The sequence below is a fragment of the Tachysurus vachellii genome, chromosome 3 (assembly GCF_030014155.1).
Source record: "Tachysurus vachellii isolate PV-2020 chromosome 3, HZAU_Pvac_v1, whole genome shotgun sequence".
Classification (NCBI taxonomy): Eukaryota; Metazoa; Chordata; class Actinopteri; order Siluriformes; family Bagridae; genus Tachysurus; species Tachysurus vachellii.
The window spans coordinates 20,805,294-20,824,757 of NC_083462.1; the positions used below are offsets into that span (position 1 = coordinate 20,805,294).

The 19,464-nt window shown below is 39.0% G+C and overlaps 1 protein-coding gene across 3 annotated transcripts in view; it reads left to right on the forward strand.

The window, feature by feature from the left end:
* nkain2 (sodium/potassium transporting ATPase interacting 2) overlaps positions 1-19,464 on the forward strand; it is a 193,055-nt gene that overhangs the window by 148,392 nt on the left and 25,199 nt on the right. For all 3 annotated transcript variants that reach the window (XM_060864968.1, XM_060864967.1, XM_060864969.1), the window contains one exon: positions 1,947-2,147. In XM_060864968.1, the coding sequence (XP_060720951.1) occupies positions 1,947-2,147 (201 nt within the window). The remainder of the gene's footprint in view (positions 1-1,946; positions 2,148-19,464) is intronic.

The window sequence follows — 19,464 nt, forward strand, 5'->3', positions numbered from 1 at the left end:
AGGATTAAATAGAAGGACAGCTCCTTAAATATGACAACAGATGTTCGGATTTGCAAAGGTGATTTGGGAAATGTTTAGAGATATTTGCTGATTGCAAATAGACAAAGTTCACAAATAAAAGAAGGGATATATGTGAGAGTAAATTCTGAAGCTGGAATATTTATAGTCAAGTCAAATCAAGTCAAGAAGCTTTTATTGTCATTTAAATAAAAATGTACACAGCAAAATAAAATATCGTTTCTCCAGGTCCAGGGTGCTACAAAATAAAAACACAGAACTGCAAGAGAGAACACAGAAATAAGAAGAGAAATAAGTTGTGCAAGACAATATGGTAAAATAATTCAAATAGGATAGTGCAGCACCAGCTAGTACACAGTTATGTCACGAGTTCTGCAAACTGTTGTAGAAAGGACATAATATACATTACATTATTTCCTGTTCAGTGTCACCCAAATGATGATGAGGTTCCTTACTGAGTCCGGTTCCTCTCAAGGTTTTTTCTTCATATCATCATTTTTCCTTGCCATCTTTGCCTCTGGCTTGCTCATTAAAGGAAATTCTAAGAGATATACTGTATAGTGGCTGAATTAAAAAAATGTTATACTGTTTTTGTACACACACTCCCAGTCAATGTTATGAACTATTATTGGTAATTAAATAAGGAAAGTAAATTTAACCATCAAATCTTTGCATTTAAGTGCTTCTTAATCATCCGTTCTAATTCTATCGGGACTCTAAATGAGTGCTTTGTTAAAGGCAAGTTCACTTATTTACAGAAGCCATCACTGTAAGACTGTAAGTTTCTATACAATACTGCTCTGTGTGCTAATGGGATTGTTTTATATTTCAAGGTAGAGTTTTGTTTCAGTTAAATAAAAAGGTGTAGTACGGTTATGTAGTGCGTAAAGATAATGCTTTATCCTCCATTCAGTCCTGAGCTTCGGTATTCTCTGTGTTTCATATACATGTCAATGTGGGTTTCCTCTGGGTTCTCCAGTCTCCCCAATAACATGGTAGTATGTGGACTGGCCACACTAAGCTGTCCCCTAGGTGTGTGTGTGTGTGTGTGTGTGTTTGTATGTGTGTGTATGGTGCCCTACAATGGACTAGAATCCAGACTATGGTGAATTCCGGTCTCATGCCCAGCGTTCCCTGGATTGACTGAATACCAACCGCAACCATGACCGGCATAAATCAGTTACTTAAGATGAATCAATGAAAGCTACATTTTTTTTTTAAATCACAGACATTCGTCAGTTTACTGACAAGAATTTCATGTGAACCCATGTCTTTTGACAACATATGACTGACATTGTGACATTGTCGTTCTTTGAACATTGGATATCTACAGGGGTATCCTGTCACTTGGTGAGAAGTTTCTAGAAGGAATTCTGGCTTCTACTAATGGCATTTTATAGTGATATACATCCACCATGTGATTTTGTGTTGAAAAGCTAATGTACGCATACACACAAGGACACAAGAAGGCCTAAAAATAGTATAAAATAGACACAATTTACATTTAACAATATTTAAAAAAAAAGATGCAACCAATATTTATGTGCACCCATGATAAATGAATAATCTATGTAAGTAAGCAAAGAAGGAAGGAAAATTCAGAAAAGGAAGGAAGAAGGAACATTGGAAAAAAGTAGGAACAAAGAAACTAACGATAAAGAACTAATGATGTCACTTGTACAAAGACAGTATCCAAGCATTGAAACACTGTGCCAATATGCCTGTGGTGGTGTTTATACCACAATATAAACCTGTAAGGACATTTAATTTACACTTTTTACTGAAATTGAGATGGCGTTTTTATCCACACAAGTCAGGCATCCTTTGAAATATCTCATGATATGTCATGTCATCACATGATATGTCATATGATATTTTATGAGCTGTTTCTCATGCCTGTTTTTTTTGTGTGTGTTTTTAACCCACAGGACACAGACTTGATCATGACCTTTAATATTTCCATGCATCGCTCCTGGTGGATGGAGAACGGTCCTGGGTGCAGGGTGACCCCCGTGACTCCTCCACCCTCCTGGGCTCCTGAAGACCACCGCTACATCAGCATAGCCGGCTGCGTGCTGGAGTACCAGTATGTGGAGGTGGCGCACAGTTCCCTGCAGATCATCCTGGCTGTAAGTGTTTCCCTCGACCCCTTATCGTTCACGCCTACTCAATCATCACAATTCACCCATGTACAATATATATAAAATACACATGCATCTGCTTAGAATCGAGGTGAAGATTATATATCATGATATACTGTATAGTTGTATAACAGATACCTCAGGACAGCGGGAAACAGGTTTTGATGTCGCATATCGATGACAGCGTTGCACAAATTGGCCTACTAATGGGATATTACAATAAGCTGAGCATGCTTTGAAAAGAATGAAATTTAAACATGTTTGTTTTGCATTCTGAATTAAGGCCCCCAAGGAAGTGGATTATTAATGGCATCATTTGCTTGAGTTTAAGAAATACAGTGTATCTATTGAAACTGTAGATAACTTTTACATTATGGATTGTGACTTTATTCAAGATCCAGAAATGTTAACAATAAATTAACAACAAAAAAAAAATTAAAATAGAGACAATCTGATTACTATATACAGCACATCAGACGTTAGACTCTGAGCACATCTGACCCCCTTTCCTTTTTTAGATTTACAACTACTGCCACCTTGTGGTATGGAGAGTTGGAGTTAATTCCTTTTATGCAAAACATATGCTATATAGCTGAAAGTATGTGGAGACCTGATCTTCACATTTATGTGGTTCTTCCCCAACCCCACAAAGTTGAAAGCACATTGTTGCCTATTGTCTAATATTTCTCTTCACTGGAACTAAGGCCCAAACCACCAATGCACTGTTGCACAAGGTGAGCTATATACAGTAAAGACATTATGTGGCAAGGTTTGAACAGTTGAACTCAAGTAACCTTCACAGAGCCCTGACCTCAACCCCATTGAACACCACTGATTAATTTAAACGCATATTGCATACCAAGCCTTCTTGTCCTACATGAGTGTCTGACCAGTCTAATGCTCTTTTAGTGAAATGGGCCAGAGACATGCTGAAAAACATGGGGGACCAACTCCACATTAATGCCCATTAAAATTCATTCAAGAAGCACACACACTACATGAGTGTGAGTATAATGTGCTTGCAAACTTTTGCCCATATAGTGCATAAGCTTCACTTTGTAGTTTATTCCACTTTGTAGTCATCTTTGTAGTTTATTCCAGCACAAGTGCAAATCATCAGTCTGATTTTATTGGTGAAAACACTGTCAGGGTTTTAGTAAAGCTATCCTTACATTTCAGCCTAAGCAGCAGCCTGTGTAGTAAATGGGAAACAAGGGCTTGCATTAAATATTCAGACAGTTTGTAATCAAGTCTGACATTATGTCAAAGCCTAGATAATTTTAACAGTGTGCCGAGACGTTCTGAAAATAGGCGCTCTCGTCCTCAACTCGACCAAGCTAGAGTTGTGTTCATGCTGTATTTATAGCCGTCTGCACTCTGACAGCTAATGGTCCTGCAGAGATTTTATATCAGAAAACAGTGGCGGAGAAAAACAACGGCAGCATTCTGACTAGGAGCCTGTTGGGAGCTTTTAGTGGCTTTGCAGCGCTCCACTCCTGGGACTGCAGGAAGTGCCGCTCTTTCCTCGTAGAGTATTCACAGCCTGTGTTCTCCTGCAGCATTGTATGTGTGTGTGTGGGCTTATACTCTCAGGTGAAAGACGATGCAGTATCCCCAGTGCATCCTTAACTCTCAGCCTTTCCTTGTAATTACTAACCTGGGGCTCCCAGTTGGCTGTGTGTGTGTGTGTGTGTGTGTGTACGCCAGTGCCGAGATCTTTCAGAACGGCTTAATGTATGCCATGTAATTAGGGAATGTGTTTATAAAACAGATCTGTGTATTTGCACTGTGCAAATGATCATGCTGAAGCTTGCGTGTTCACTCCTCCGGTGCTGAATGTGAGAAAAGATGCTACCGTCTACGCTAAGCATTTGTCAGGATATTGTGACACAATGTTTTATCCAGCTGCTAACACAAATAGTGTTAAACATTGTGGTGTATAAACAACTAACACTTTTGAATTTTAATTTTTGAAGGTCACACCGTGAGTGCAGCATTTTATCTATCCATTGAAGTATATTTTTCTCAGTAGTTTTTGTTATGTTTTTTTTTTTTGTGGACACTTAAAAAACACCTTCTAAGAGCAAAACAGTTCAAACAAAATGGCAGACTAAACTTTTTAGTCTTCAATCCAGTAGGTTAGTAAATCCACTTACCTATGTGCGTAGATTCATGCAGATACAGACCAAGAGCTTGAGGTATTGTTCAGGTAGAAATAAAAATGGCCAGACTGGTTCGAGCTGACAGAAAGGTTAAGGTAATTCAAATAACTACTCAAGTAACTGTGTTGAGCAGAAAAGCATCTCGTAATGTATAACATGTCAGACCTTGAGGAGAGTGAACTACAAAGCAGAAGAACACATCAGGTTCAAGTCCGGTCAGACAAGAAAAGCAATCTGAGGCTCACTGAGAGTTGAAGATTTGGAAAAATGTCACCTGATCTGAAGAATCTTTCTTTCTACTGCAGCTGATTGGAACCAATCTTCAAACCCGCCTTGAGTTCAGAAGCATGTTCGGGAAGAGTTCATACTGGTGGAGGTGGTGTAATAGTGTGGGGAATAGTGTATTCTTATAGTTCATATTGAGCCACCAGTCAAGCATCGCTGGAATGCCACAGCTTATCTTATCTGATGACTGTTGTTAACCACATGAATTGCTTCTAATGACTAATTCTAGCATGATAATGTGCCATGTCACAAGTGTCATGTCAAGCTGCAATGCAATCATGTCAACATGGAGCTAAACATTTCAGAATCCATGCCATGAAGATCTGAAGCTTTTCTGAGACTATACGTGAATTGGGTCATACTTGTGTTCACATATTACATGGGAAGTAATGTTAAGGAAATTGTTGCAGGTATAAATCTGTCTAGACAATGAAGCCAATAATGCAAAGAATACAAAAATAAAATGGCAAAGACGTATCAAAGAAACACAAGTAAAATGCTGCCCTTTGTGACATTCATTTGTGAAACAAATCTCTCATTATTGCGATTTTCTGTATGGATATTTTTCTCCGGTTGCTTAACTCAATTTCAAGCCACTAACAGAATAATTCTAAAATAAATTCATTTATTTTCAGTGATGTTCACCTTCCAACATATGAGCCAAAATAACTTGCAGTGGCTTGAATAAGATGAACATGATTACATTTGTGCTATAATAATTCTTTAAATATACTGAATACTAGAAGATTGCTTGACTTTTACTACAGTCCAGATATCTAGGCTCAAAGATGCATTTTAACAGCATTAAATATGTGCCAGATGGTGCGAAAAAAAAAACCCCAGCTGTCCACATTTCAGGTTCTGTTCCATACATAGACCTTGGACATCAAATGCTTAAGCACCTGCTTGCAGATCAAAGGTGTGCTCAGTGCGTTTCAAATTGGTAATAAGGCAGAACATCATGAAGGTAATGGCTGGAGTTATTGTACCTTTAATAAAGTTTAGTCTTCTCAGCGTGAGCATTCGTACACCCATGTGCAGGATCGATAATACAATGATTGAATTAAGTTTGCTTTGAAATACAGACCTGACAAGCTTCATGGATTTTACTGAGAAGCTCTGCATTTTAAAAGCCCAATACTGCAGTGCGAGTTATCACTCAAAGCATATGCCAGAAGGAGCAGTCTTATTTTTGCCATTAAGTAAAATCAGGAGATGAACCAATCAACATATGAATCTAGACTTTTTCCAGACATGACTATTCAATACATATTGCTGCTACCAGACTTCATCTTTTTTTTGGCACAGCACATATAGGTATCACACATGTTCTGCACTATACCTGCACACAACATTCAAATAATCACAAAGTGTTCGGTCACAAAAGTGCACCCACACCAAAACCCAAACCAAACCAACAGTTCAAAAATACTGGAACAAGCATAGAGAGGAAAAACTCAGCAAACAGTCCAAAGGAATATTCTGAAATCATAGTCAAACAGTCCAAGGTAAAATACACAAACACTATTACAGTTACACTTTACAGATAATGCTAAGGTTAAAAAACAATATTTGTTTCTCGTGCTTTCGGTGTCGCAGATCACCAGTGAAAATGTAGACCGTGTGGAATTATTTCATGATTTCTTTCATGGTTTTAAAAGAAAATATGTTTGATCGTGTTTCAAGGACATGAACAATGTCGTCAAGGTTTTTATCTCTGTCTGTGGTGCAATTTTTCTTGTTGGGATTATTTTCTGATTACAGTTTGGGAAATTATTTTAATATGCACTTGCAACACATCTTGATGAAGCTCATTTTCTTTGTGTGTGTATGTGTGTGTGTGTGTGTGTGTGTGTGTGTTTGTGTGTGTGTGTTTGTGTGTGTGTGTGTGTGTGTGTGTGTGTGTGTGTGTGTGTGTTGATCTCATTTAATCACAAACAACTATTTCATGATGAGAGCACATTCATGTAGAAACACTGCATTATTTATGCACGTCTTCGGAAGCCTCCAGATCTCAATTTTCAAAACGAACTCAGAGCATCTTAATATTCAAGATGTTTTCAGATGTCGGGATGTTATGGCTGCAATGTGCCACTATTTGTATCTGTATTTAAATGAATGCTTAAAAGATCTGTATTTGAGTTCACTAATCAGGCAATCAAATGGCAGCAGCACAATGCATTAAAAAATGTTCACATCAAACATGAACATGAAGAACATAAAGATAGAGTCTGATCTCTGTGACTTTGACCAGGTTGCCAGATGGGCTGGTTTGAGTATTTTTTGAAAATGCTGATCTCTTGGGATTTTCACGCACAGAGCTCTCTAACATTTACACAAAATGGTGAATCTTACAGAAAGCTATTTTAACCTCACATTCATACTGAAAGGCCTGAGTGGCCACTGGTTCTGATCGATTGTAGCGAAATTGAAACATTCACCAAACTAATGATAGTGATTAGTATGGTCAGTTTTAGAGATTTAACCAATTACTATGTCTGTATACTAACTAAATTATTATTTACAGCCAGTAATGATATTAACTTACTTAAAGGTAGAAAGAAAATGGTACTTGAGAAGGCTATACACCAATTTGTGACCTGGAAGTTAGAAGAAGAAGTCTTTATTTTGTAATAAAACTTTATTCCAACATTGCCAGCTTGGGCTTGAACCCCAATCGTCCAATCAACAACCCGGAGTTTTTCCTGATTATTTACTTTCAGTATCTGCCCTTTATTTTGCTCTGTTTTCCTGACGTTGGACCGACATTTTGAATTTAGCTGATTTTAGTTTACATCTATCTGCCTTTATCTCCATATATGCACATAAATGTTTTTAATTGCTTTCAATATCACATTTAAACACAATTTTGAATGTTTTGAATTTTTGAATTTTGAATAAAGGCTAACAAATCTAGCAAAATATAAATATAAATATAAATAGAATAGTTGTGATTAAAAATCCTGGGAATTTGGGGACTTCAATTGTATAAAGGTTAATAATTATGTGATAAATGGAATCAGGTGGGTTTTTAAGCTGCAAAATCCATGAGGTATAGAGAGGTCTAGACTCGGATCAAACGAATCAGCCAAGACAAAATGGACATTTATCCATCCAGCGTCTGCTCCCTAGTGACACTTTCACCTTGAGTGCTCCAATTTTCAGCACTCTTGATCCAGCATGTGTCTTCACTTTAGCTTGTCTGGCTGAGGATGTAAGATTTCCGAAAGAATTTTCCTAGTGTCTTCCTAAACCCATTAAAACGAGCTTGCCTGGAAGCAGTTTGTTCAGCGACAAAAGTTGAAGAGCAGTCTCATAATTGGACAGCGGTACATGTGGTGTCCCAATCTCCATGCCTTGTGATGCATCTCTTCCTTATTTCAGTCACTTCCTGATTAAATGGGAAGGAACAGTAAGAGCTTCATCGCTGTCTGGATGCACAGGCAGTGCTGTCACTCTCCACCCTCGAGCTCACACAGGCATGGATTTTCTTTGTTTTTTTTTACCAGAAATGGCACTGAAACAAAGAATCCGTTTGTTATCTTTTTCACACAATGAATGACTGACTGTTTGATTGGTAAACTGCTGAGGCAATTTATCTATCTTTCTTGATCTCTGCTCCAAGCCCACAATTTATCTGCATTTTTGCTTGTCATCTCTTTTTGCTAAGCACCAGGCATGTCACAGCATGCAAAGTGCCCAAGATGTAATTTCTTATCTCATTTTTTATTAATGAATCTGACCTTCAAGGTTAATTCGATGCAGTGATAAAGAGACGGAAGTACCGCGTCCTTTTTTTTATGTGAAGCAAAGCAATGCAGCTTAAACTCTTCCTCCCCTGCTGCTAAAACACAGACGGGTAATTATGAAATTTACAGAAAAGACATGCGGGAAACACAGTTAGCCATTTTCCTGTTTGCAGTGTTTCAGTTAGCTGCTAGTCAGCCAAGGTGGAGGCCATGTTTTTTTTTTCAGCCTGAGTAGCACCTTTTGCTTAATGAGGTTTCTTCCGGACCAGAAATGGATGCTCAGTCCTAAGTCATTCATTTCCACACTGCTCAGACATTAGTAAGACTGCATGCATCATTACGCCGTAAGGAAGCATCGGTCTGAAAGTAATTAAATAGAGCCGCACGATAATGGCGAGCTCACAGAGTGAGCTGATATATGAATCTGTGGATGATCTGATGATTTTTTTCTTTTGCAATAATCTTGCCATTCTCTTTTCTCTTTTTATGAAGATTTTTTTTTTATTAATCAAATAACAAGGTAATTCTTATGCTGACACCAGGCTCCCTTATTTGTTGTTTGTGCCTACTGTGTCACTACAGTAGTACCACTTATGCAGTGAGAGGAAGATGATGATCTCTTCCACTTAACACTCACCTTCATGATTAATACCCAAGAGGCCAGGTTTCCCTACTGTCTTACTTTTGAAAGGGATTCCGATTCCGGTCTGCCTATCTGGATGGATTGTCATATTTTTTATGCCAAATGTTGTATGCCATTTGTATCATTCTGGCTGAAAATGTGTGGCATTCTGTTAAAGGAGCAGATGCCTCAGTATTCACTGGGGTTTTTTCTGAAAAGCGCAGAGTGATGAAATCCCGAGCCATTCCTGTCTGCATTAACCCATGTGCACTCACCGTTCTTCCTGCCAGCTTCAACAGTCATTAGCCAAGGAAAATGTGTTAATTTATTTCAGAAGAATACAAAGCTCATGTTCAGGCTGTCTGAGTAGGGCATTGTAAGATTGCCCAGAGAAATCCGCCCAGGAGATGGTGAGATGACAAGTTAATGCTGCTGCTCAGTGATTAATGCGCTCTCTCTTTCTCTCACCTCTTGCCCCATGAGCTTGTGAGGTCCAGTGTGTTGCTACGCACCAGTGTCCACATCCTGAACCTATTATATTGATGTAATTTTGCAGAAAGGAGGAGGTAGTCCACTGTCCTTGAGTATTATTCTGGCCGTTGAAATCAAAGCCCAAATGGACTGTAATACTGCAAATTTTGGGTACAATCGATGCGCCCATGAGAAAAGCATTGTTTATTTTTTGCCAAGTTGCCAGCTCAGATCTGGTCCTCAGACACTGAGACCTCTCCTTGGGCAGATTTCTCCTTCACACTGAGAGGAAAGGAGAATGCTTTGGCAGACATGCACTGTCACATCTCTACAGGGGGGGTGAGGAAAGCTTAGCATGGCCGGATGCACCATCAAATGAGCTGTGTCCATCATACTCAGACAAAACATCCATTAAGATCCTGGCTATCAGAGAATGCCCAGATATTAGCTGGTTTTAAGTGGCTCAAATTCACCTCTGGACAAACAGAGTCCCTCCATTAACTTATCGCTCCAAAGCCAAACTACAGTATAGAGCTTGAACGTTGGCATGAAATTGAGATCTTTTTCAACTGACAAGCAAGAAGGAACCCTTGCTTGTCCTGATAGGTTGGACCTTTGCATCACTTCCTTTGTCTCCAGTTTAATGTTTTGTCCAGGGTCTGTCAGAGACCCAAGTTCTTTTTGTGAGCAGACATTTTATTTAACTGGGATAAGAGAATATGAGCAGAACCTAAAAATCATTGAAATTTCATTTTCATTTAAAGGCCAATCAAATAACCTTTTTATCATTTAATACCATATTACACAGGTTCCCAAACCGCTAACCAGAGTATCCCATGTTCAGCATGTGTGTTTTACCACACATTTAGTGTGTTTACCTGATTCAAACTCAGAAAGGATTGTTAATCAGTTGATTAGTTGAATCAGTGTAAAATGAGAGGTAAAACACTGAGTACTTCAATACCAGGGTGTTGGAAACCTACCTCTTAAGAGAAGCTTTGCCAATCTTGATTCCAAAAGCATAGCTATATCATGCAGTATGTTATTAAAGTAGAAATATTCTCAGCCACATGAGCACTGGCATTTTTTTCATGGTTATCCTTGTTGGGTATGGCATCTGTGAGCTGCCACAGCTGCTTAGCATGCTGTATGCTAAGTTGAAACCTCACCTAGTTACAAATACTGTCAGAGCATATCTTTCGTGTTCGTATGCTGGCTTCCAGCATGCCCACCTTAATGCCTCAGCTCTGCCAGGCATTACACACACACAGACACGCACACACAGACACACAACCTCTCCAGCGTGAGATGCTCTCGATAGGCTGCCATGAGCCACAGTTGGCCGAGAGCACCCTAATGAATGAGCCTATTATAGTCCGGCTCTACTGATGAGCTTCTGAGTGCGTTTTAAATGACACTCGTAATCCATCAGGCCTTGTTTAATTACAGTATGTCGTAGTGTGCCTTGATTGTGCTGATGTAATTGTTTGGAGGAAAGCTTAGTCTGGGGTCCATTAGGCGGCAGATGAAAGTCTGGGTCGTGTTCAGTAAGAGCTTTTTCTCTTTACCCCCCCTCCATGCCAAAATGTATCATATTTACTTTATTAATCGCCCCGCTTTGCTGGTTTTTACTCAGATGTGTAGTGCTTATCGAGTGGCCGGATTTGCCTCATCTGCAGCATGTAAACAGCACCTCGCTCCCCTCGCTTCATTTCCTCCACTGTGCTCCTTTCATGCTTTTTCCATCGTACATGTCGCAATTGGTTCAGAGACCACATTTATTTCATCACCTCCCCAATCCAGGCAGTCGTCATTTATTTCAGGGCTATGTGCAGCGGCGATAAGAAAATGAAGAGATGGACATCTACAAAGAGATCTCTGAGGGAAAATGTTTCCCCTGTTGAAGGGAAAAGACAAATACTAAGGCAATTTGTATGAAATAATCACAGCAAGACTGAACATTAAGAGAGCAGGAGAGAGAGAGAGAGAGAGAGAGAGAGAGCCTTTCAGCTAAAAGAAGAAATGTTACAAATATCTATTAACTAAAACAATTTTAATGGTTGTAACTCCATTCCACAATTTATTACTAAAAACCACAGCCATATAACGCTCTCCATCCATCCATCCATCAGTTCATCCATCTAACTTTGTTAATATGCTGCAAAATAAAACAGCAAAAAAAATATTTTAGAGCTCACAATCCACAGCATTTTTATTATATAATTATATCACATAACATAAGACATACAAATTATTTTAGGACCTCGCATTTTTAGCTACAGCTTATGTTAAGCTTATGTTGGTGATTCTCGTGTCTACTCTCTCTGTCAGGAAATATGAACTCTATTTCATAGAACCCTATAGCATGTAACACACTCACCTCCAGACCTGTCAGATGACCAATGGGAAAAAACAGCTTTATTATATCAGCAGTATACACATACTTTTCCTTTGTTTGTGTAACTTTCTGTCTATCTGCCCATTCATCCATCCAACCATCCATCTATGGCTGGTTCTGATTACGAAGAGGTTACATCCCCAGCCATTCCCCTGGTACACTACTGCACATGGCCCATTTTCTCCAGACACTGGCTTACTACAAATACACACCTCAAACTTGTTTGTGTTTTTTTGTATTTGACAATTAACCACTTAACCAGTAGGCTACCACTACCCCAAGAATGAAGCACACTCTTGGCATCAAAGAGAAGCTAGTTCTGTAATTAATTAATCATGTATTTAGATTTTAATGGTGTCTGTACTTGGGCATTGGCAATTGGATATCTTTTATTTATCATTCTCCCTAACCATGATTTCTCACCCATGAGTGAAACTATTCTTTGCTTTTTGTTCCCTTTAAATTACATACACTGTGAGGCCAAAGTACACAAAATACATAGCAAATGATCCAAAACCATCTATCCTACCCTCAGTTTCACTCACAGCAAATAGACGAATAGGTTAGAAAGTGCTTTTAAAAGTTTCTAATTAGACTACTAAAATGTTCTGCTCCATTTAGAAAAGCTTCTAAATGTAATTATTTTTCAATGGGGAAACAATTTTGTAAAGAAAATTAATTATTAACTACAGTAAATTACTTATTCTAAGTTATTTCTTGTTTACTCTCATTGTGAAGGAGTTTCCTGGCCACAATTATCAGCTTTTTAGACCAAAATATAGTTTGTCATGGCAAAAAGTGTTCATTTGCTATTGATATTTAATTTTAACTATGCCACCTCTCCTGTGCTTCATTAATCATTCTCTGTAAATAAATAAATAAATAATTGTCAGTGGTGTGTATGAGATACAATTTCTCAAGCTGTCACTCACTGACTAGCATGTGCCAAACACAAGACAAAGGAAAGGGTTCTGTTTTGACAAGGCCTGCACCATGGGAAAGAGAGTCCGCTTGCCTCATTACAAGTCATTCCCTACAGCTGAGCATGTAGAGCCATGGTCAGAGCCAATTACAGTCCTACACTAATTGCACTGGAGCAAGTACGAAGATGAGTCATGCAGAGCGGATTTCAGTCCAACAGGAGAGTCGTCATCCACAAACATCAACTCCAGGCCATAATCTTTAGTTTCTTTTGGTATCATGCATCTGTTGGTAGACGTCTCTGATCTCTAGTGGGCAGTAAAAAAGGATAGGAGAAAAAAGTGATTGACAGTAAGGTTGATATTATCAGACTGGGGAGGGGATCAGGGAGCACAGCAGTCTCTACTGTATTTCGCAAGCGCCATCAGACGGGAGCGGCTTATTCTTTCCAGGCTTTAATCACCCGAGCCGCTGGAGTAATCAGTGCTGCCGGACTGCTGAGGCAGCTCTAAGCGGGGCTCAGGAAAAAAGAGAGTGCATAATACAGTGAGCTAAATGGAGGGGGCATGGATGAGTGAGATGGATATACATACAAAGAGGAGAGTGAATGAGGTGGAGAGAGGGGGTTTGAGGAGAAAGAGAAAAAGAGAGAACGAGACAGAGGAGGTGACAGTTTGAGCGAGAGACAAAGAGCATGAGGCGGTTAAAAGATATACAGAGATGCCAAACAAGTGAGAGAGAGAGATAGTACTTTCTTTCATCCTTTCATCCTTTATTTTCTGCATGAATGAGTAAATATTGTAGCATGGCAGACCATGCTCCATTCCATATACTCACATGTATGCATGCACACACACACCACACACACACAGTCTGTCTTGACTCAAACCCTTGTAAATTGTACGTATTGTACCATTGTACCACTGCATTGTACATATGTGACTTCTGTGTTATTGGTTGAATATCTCTCGTTGAATATCTCTTTACATTTTTTAAATGTAAAAAATACATTTAAAGCACTTACTGTATGAGCCAAAATAGAGCCATTTTGATGGAATATGTCTATTTTAGTACTTGAAGTGTGGCCTTTTTTGTCTAAATGGGTAATATCAAAGGGGTGGTTTCTGTGGAGCAATGTTAGTGAAGAAGGAGTGGCCTATAGGCCTCAATCACATGACCATGTGTCCTCTGTGCATCAAGCTCATGAAGATGGAATTCATTCCCATGTAGAAGGGCTGGCCTCAGTGCCTCAATACTATTGACAAAGTCATGGCCTCTGTACCTCAATTCCATGATTGTGTGCCTTAATCCTATTAAGATAAAATTGCCTATGTTCCTCAATCCGATATACAAGGCGTGGTCTCTGTGCCTCAGTGCTAGTGATGATGCCGTGGCCTCTGTGACTTAATTTTATAAAGACAGAATGGCATCTTTGCCTTAATATCATGTAAAAAGTGTGGCATCTGTGCCTCAATCCCAGTGAAAAAGGCTCAAACCTTCTATAACAATCCCAGGAATGCACTCCAGTAAACAAGGTAGACATGACATCTGTTGCGTCAACCCCAGAGAAAAAGACATGATCTCTGTCCCTCAGGCCTTTGTGTCTCATTTCAATGAAGAAGGTGTGGCATCTGTGTCTCAATCCCATAAAGTAGGCATTGCCTCTGTCTCTCAATCCCATGAAGAAGGCATTGCCTCTGTGTCTCAATCCCATAAAGAAGGCATTGCCTCTGTCTCTCAATCCCATGAAGAGGGCATTGCCTCTGTGTCTTAATCCCATGAAGAGGGCATTGCCTCTGTCTCTCAATCCCATGAAGAGGGCATTGCCTCTGTGTCTTAATCCCATGAAGAGGGCATTGCCTCTGTCTCTCAATCCCATGAAGAGGGCATTGCCTCTGTGTCTTAATCCCACGAAGAGGGCATTGCCTCTGTGTCTTAATCCCATGAAGAGGGCATTGCTTTTGTCTCTCAATTCCATGAAGAGGGCATTGCCTCTGTGTCTCAATCCCAAGAAGGAGTGGCCTCTGTACTTGGTAAAAAAGAGCAGGATATGTAAATGTAGTATTTATCAATACACAGAGTCCCGATCCTTTCAGTCACAATTGCCAAACACCCTGTAGTGAATTAGTGCAGGCACACTGTAAATATTGATTTGGGTTGATGAATCTTTAAAGCCTCCTGCTGTCACACTGAGACCAAACACCAGTCTGTTATGGTTATAGGACGAGAGGCTTCAATTTTCCTCTGTGAATTATGATAAACCAGATATTATTCCAGATCTCTGCTTTGCAAAACAATGAGCCCTTACAGTGTATAAAATATTTGCAAGCAGCGCGCGTGTGTGCGTGTGTGTCATAATACTGCTTTGCTCACTGCTAGCCCTGGTTCAGAAAGGCATTAGATAAAGGATATTCACACTGACACAGAGAGTAAACACACTTTGCTTATACCAGCAGCAAGCGTCACTTTAACGTGCTATTCTCCTGTATTATATCACTCGTCTCATGTCGTCCTCTTCATCTCCCACAGCTGCCACCTTCAAATCTGCTTGTATGGTGCTGTATTTCTCAAACTGACCTGCGCTGTGGGAGAAAAGCTCCCTGATGTGTTCTGAAACGGCCTTCACTGCGCCGAGGTCTGGAGGAGGTCATGGAAGCAATTATCACCCAAGTTCTGCCCCAACCAAATTTTGACCCCAACTTCTGCTTCAGCCTGATCTATTTTTATGTTCATCACTTTTTTTATATATTTTTTTTAATAGCTAATGAGAAACAGGACGCTAGGAAACCATTTAATCATTAGAACATAGTGAGATGTGCATCAAATAGAGCTAACCTGTCTTATATCTTCTCAAAGATAATGATTATTGAGCCTAAAAATAGTTTATATAATGGTATAATGCTGTGTTCATAAAGGCTGGGAATCCTGTATTTGTAACTTTAAATTTGTAACACCATAGAGCATGTAAACAGTGTAAAAAGTACTTTCTGAGCTACTGATTTTATGGCTTCTTCCCTGTGTATGTTGCATTTTATTTAAATATTTCCAAGGACTCACTCTGAAGTCTCTTTTCGGAACATTGGGTATGATATGGGATTCCTGACACCATGCACCACATGTATTCGCACCTGTGGGCAAGTTATCATAACCAATTCACTTACTGGCATGTTTATGTGAAATAGAAGGAAACTAGAGATCTGAGTTAGAGTAGTCTGAGTTCAGGATCAGTATCGGAGCTTTTAGGGATAATGCTACCCACTGTGGCACCTTATTCCTTTTGGTGGTTTTAATATTACAATTTTAATCTGTTACAGTTACATACAGTATTTTTGTATCAGTGATAGATCTACATTACAGATATCCCAATCTCAGCAGATAAGAAATAAGTATGTTCTGTGACTGTTTTTATTCACTTCAACACAGTCCTACATGCAAAGTAGTGATTTGACCTGTATTTTTGGGGCAGATCAATGTAGTGCCTGAATGCATTACAGCAAACAAAGAGCAATTATGCTATTAGCTGGATGACTCGGCTTTTCCCGTGGCCGATCAATCCAAAGGCGAGAGCTAAGGGCTGCATAATGAATTATTATCAAGTGAAGGAAACGCGTCGCCACACAAGCCAATACAGATTAGCTGCTGCTGAATTAAACTCAAACTTGTAAGTGCTTCAGCAAGAGACAGCAATATCACTCAACATGGGCCATTGTAAGAATTTCTAAGCTGTGTATTCAGTTAAGGGTGTGTGTGTGTGTGAGTGTGTGTCTGTACATGGGCTTTTGGAAATTTACGATCTATGTTAATTTACATATTTTGGATGGAGATGCCAACTAATTTTTGAAAGGAGGCATAGCATCTGCTACTGTCCCAGTGAATAAGGTGTTTCTTCTTTTGAAGTCCAATTGAAGGATGTGTGACCTCCATTACAGTACCAGTAATAGAGGTGTGGCTTTTGTTACGGTCCCAGTTAAGGAGTTGAGGCCTTCTGGACCTCTCAGTCATCAGTAAAGGAGGACATTTCAGTCCTAGTTAAAAAGGTGTTAGCAACTGAATGACGGTCGAGCAGAGTTCAGTCTTAGTAAATGAGGCACTGATTAAACTTAATTAGTTTAAGAACAATGGACATCAATGGACTTCTCCTGGAAGCCTCCTGGCGTCATTCAAGGCGCTTATATCTTGGATCTGCACTACACTTCTGTCAGTCCTTATCACATATTCAGTTTTTTTTTTGGCATACAGTATAAATCCAGACAAATGTTATCTGTCCTACAAACAAGACTTATAATACGAACTGCTAGTTCGTATAGATTAAACAGGAGAGACAAGTGTTACATGGTTTCTGCTGTTGCTGTTTAGTTTTAAGTCCACTGTCATTCTCTTTATACCTTAAATTCCTATTGTATTGATCTGAACTGTTTCCCGTGAATCTCTCTTTTATTTATTTATTTATTTATTTTTACTACAAGGGAGGGCAGAGCCAGTAGAAATCTGTGATCTGCGAAGTGTTCTATTTTTTCCACTTCCTGTCTGAACTGTGTAAAGTTTAAGGCGGTCTTCAGATTTATCTCAGTGTGACTCCTCAATTGAACGAGTGCGTTAGATAAAGGAGCTCTGAGCCCGGGCAGATTGGTGTGTGTTTGTAAGAGAGCCAAACAAAGACCTCCTCTTTGTGTGTGAGTGTCGTTACGGCCGTGTCACAGAGAAGCCTATTTTCCCCTGACGGCTAAGTGTCCGCTCGAATGTGAAAGTGGAAAATTGGGCTTGATGTGCTGTTTGGAAATCAAAGTAGTGGCGATGAAAGCGAGGTCCTTTACCCACTTTTTTGCTCTGTGGGAATTCTGCCGTTTGTCAGCCAAAGTGCTCTCGCAACAGAGCATTGATTTATAGATCGCGTCCTTTTAGAAACACAACCGGGGCTTCAGACCGTGCAAAAGATCGTTGTTTGTATTAAAACAGTTATTGATAAAATTCTATGTATGAACATAATTTCTATTCATGCTTAAGGTGACGTGTTGGAACGTTTGAACACTACTACACATCACTGGAAAAATTTGTTGTGCAAACAGTTTCTCTTTCTTAGCTTAAAAAATGCAAATAAAAAATACAACATAGGATTCATAATTTTTATTATAGATCACTCCAATTCTTACACTTTTCACCAAACCAAAGTTCAAAAGTGCAAATCCTCCCCATTTAAAAACACAGACAAGCAATGCTAAAAGTTTACACTGGCACCAACTAGCGCATGAAAGAAGGCACTAGCTATGAAAGAGTCACATTTATGGAAAAGGAGCCTTTTTACAAAAATCGTACCAGGTAAAAAAAGAAACTGCGTCATCTTCTGTCCTCACACTGCTGATGGTCCTTGACATTTTCATTCTCAAAAACCTCAGCTTTTTTTTTTTTTTTTTTTTTTTTTATTTTAATATTTATTTTTTGCTAAATAGTTGTTTAATTTTTCAGATATCAAAGTATTCTGGTCAATAACTTGGCACCAACATTTGCATAGCCTTTAACTTATAGAATTGAATTTATAGAAATTGAAATGAATTAAGATGCTAACATCTGGCATATGGCTCCTTTTTTATTTCTTTACGCTTTTAACAATGGGATATGTAATGAAGCAGCTTGTTAATGTAGCTGACAAGTAATGGAAGTCTATTTCACACAAAACCCCTTCTGTAAATATGTACAGTACCAGACTTGCAGAAGTGAACTAGCATGCCTCAAGTAGCTGAATGATGTAGCATCATGGACACCATTTTGGATCATCCTGCCCCCAGGCATCACCCCCAAACACTTAAACCAGGAAGGAATATGATGTATAAATGTATAAATTAGATTTCTAATTGCAAAATTAGTTATTTACAAAAAAAAAAAAATAATGATGTTTATCAATGTTGTTAGAAGTGAGAACATAACATTTTGGGTGGCAAATAACTTCCATTTCAATCTTGCCCCGGTGCAAAATTAAAGAAGGAAATATCAGACAAAAAACAAGTCTTGGCAAATAAACTAAATTTGATGTGAAAAGGAAAAACTGGGTACAACTGGATTTTGCACTGAATGTTTTCTTTAAATAGCACTAAAGGTACACGTTTGAAAAGTCATCAAAGAATAAAGAAAATAATCAAAAAAAGTAATCAAATCAGGTTGAACATATGCAATAAGTTTCAAAAGTGGAAACTTTTTATCCTGTGATATTTCATCAGATATAAGACCATTTGTTATTCAGAAATACGTTATTTAAAACTGAGACCAGTCCTCATATGAAATTAAAACCGATCTAAACATGAATCTGTTTGCACCATTTTCAAATCGTTGCATCACCACATGCACAGGAATTTCTACAAACGCAGTGTTTTGCATCTTTGACTACATGACAACAGGATGTTAGGATCTGATAATATGGTAAAAGATGGCCTGTTACTGTGATTAAAAATAGAACCAGGCAAACAAAAGAACGGGTTTTGCTCTGAGCCCTGAATGGCCTTGCTTGCTCTACTGCACTTCCTCTAATTCAGATGAAGAGCTGGTTTAGGGAGTTCCACTGCAGAAAATTGGTTCCCGCTAGCAGGGTCGAGACAAGCACAGGTTAATTTCAATTAGTCCGGAAAAGGGCTCTTTGCAACAACTATACTCGAGTCATTTAGCAATAACGTCTCTGCAGGTGTCACTGAAATGAAACGTGCAAACA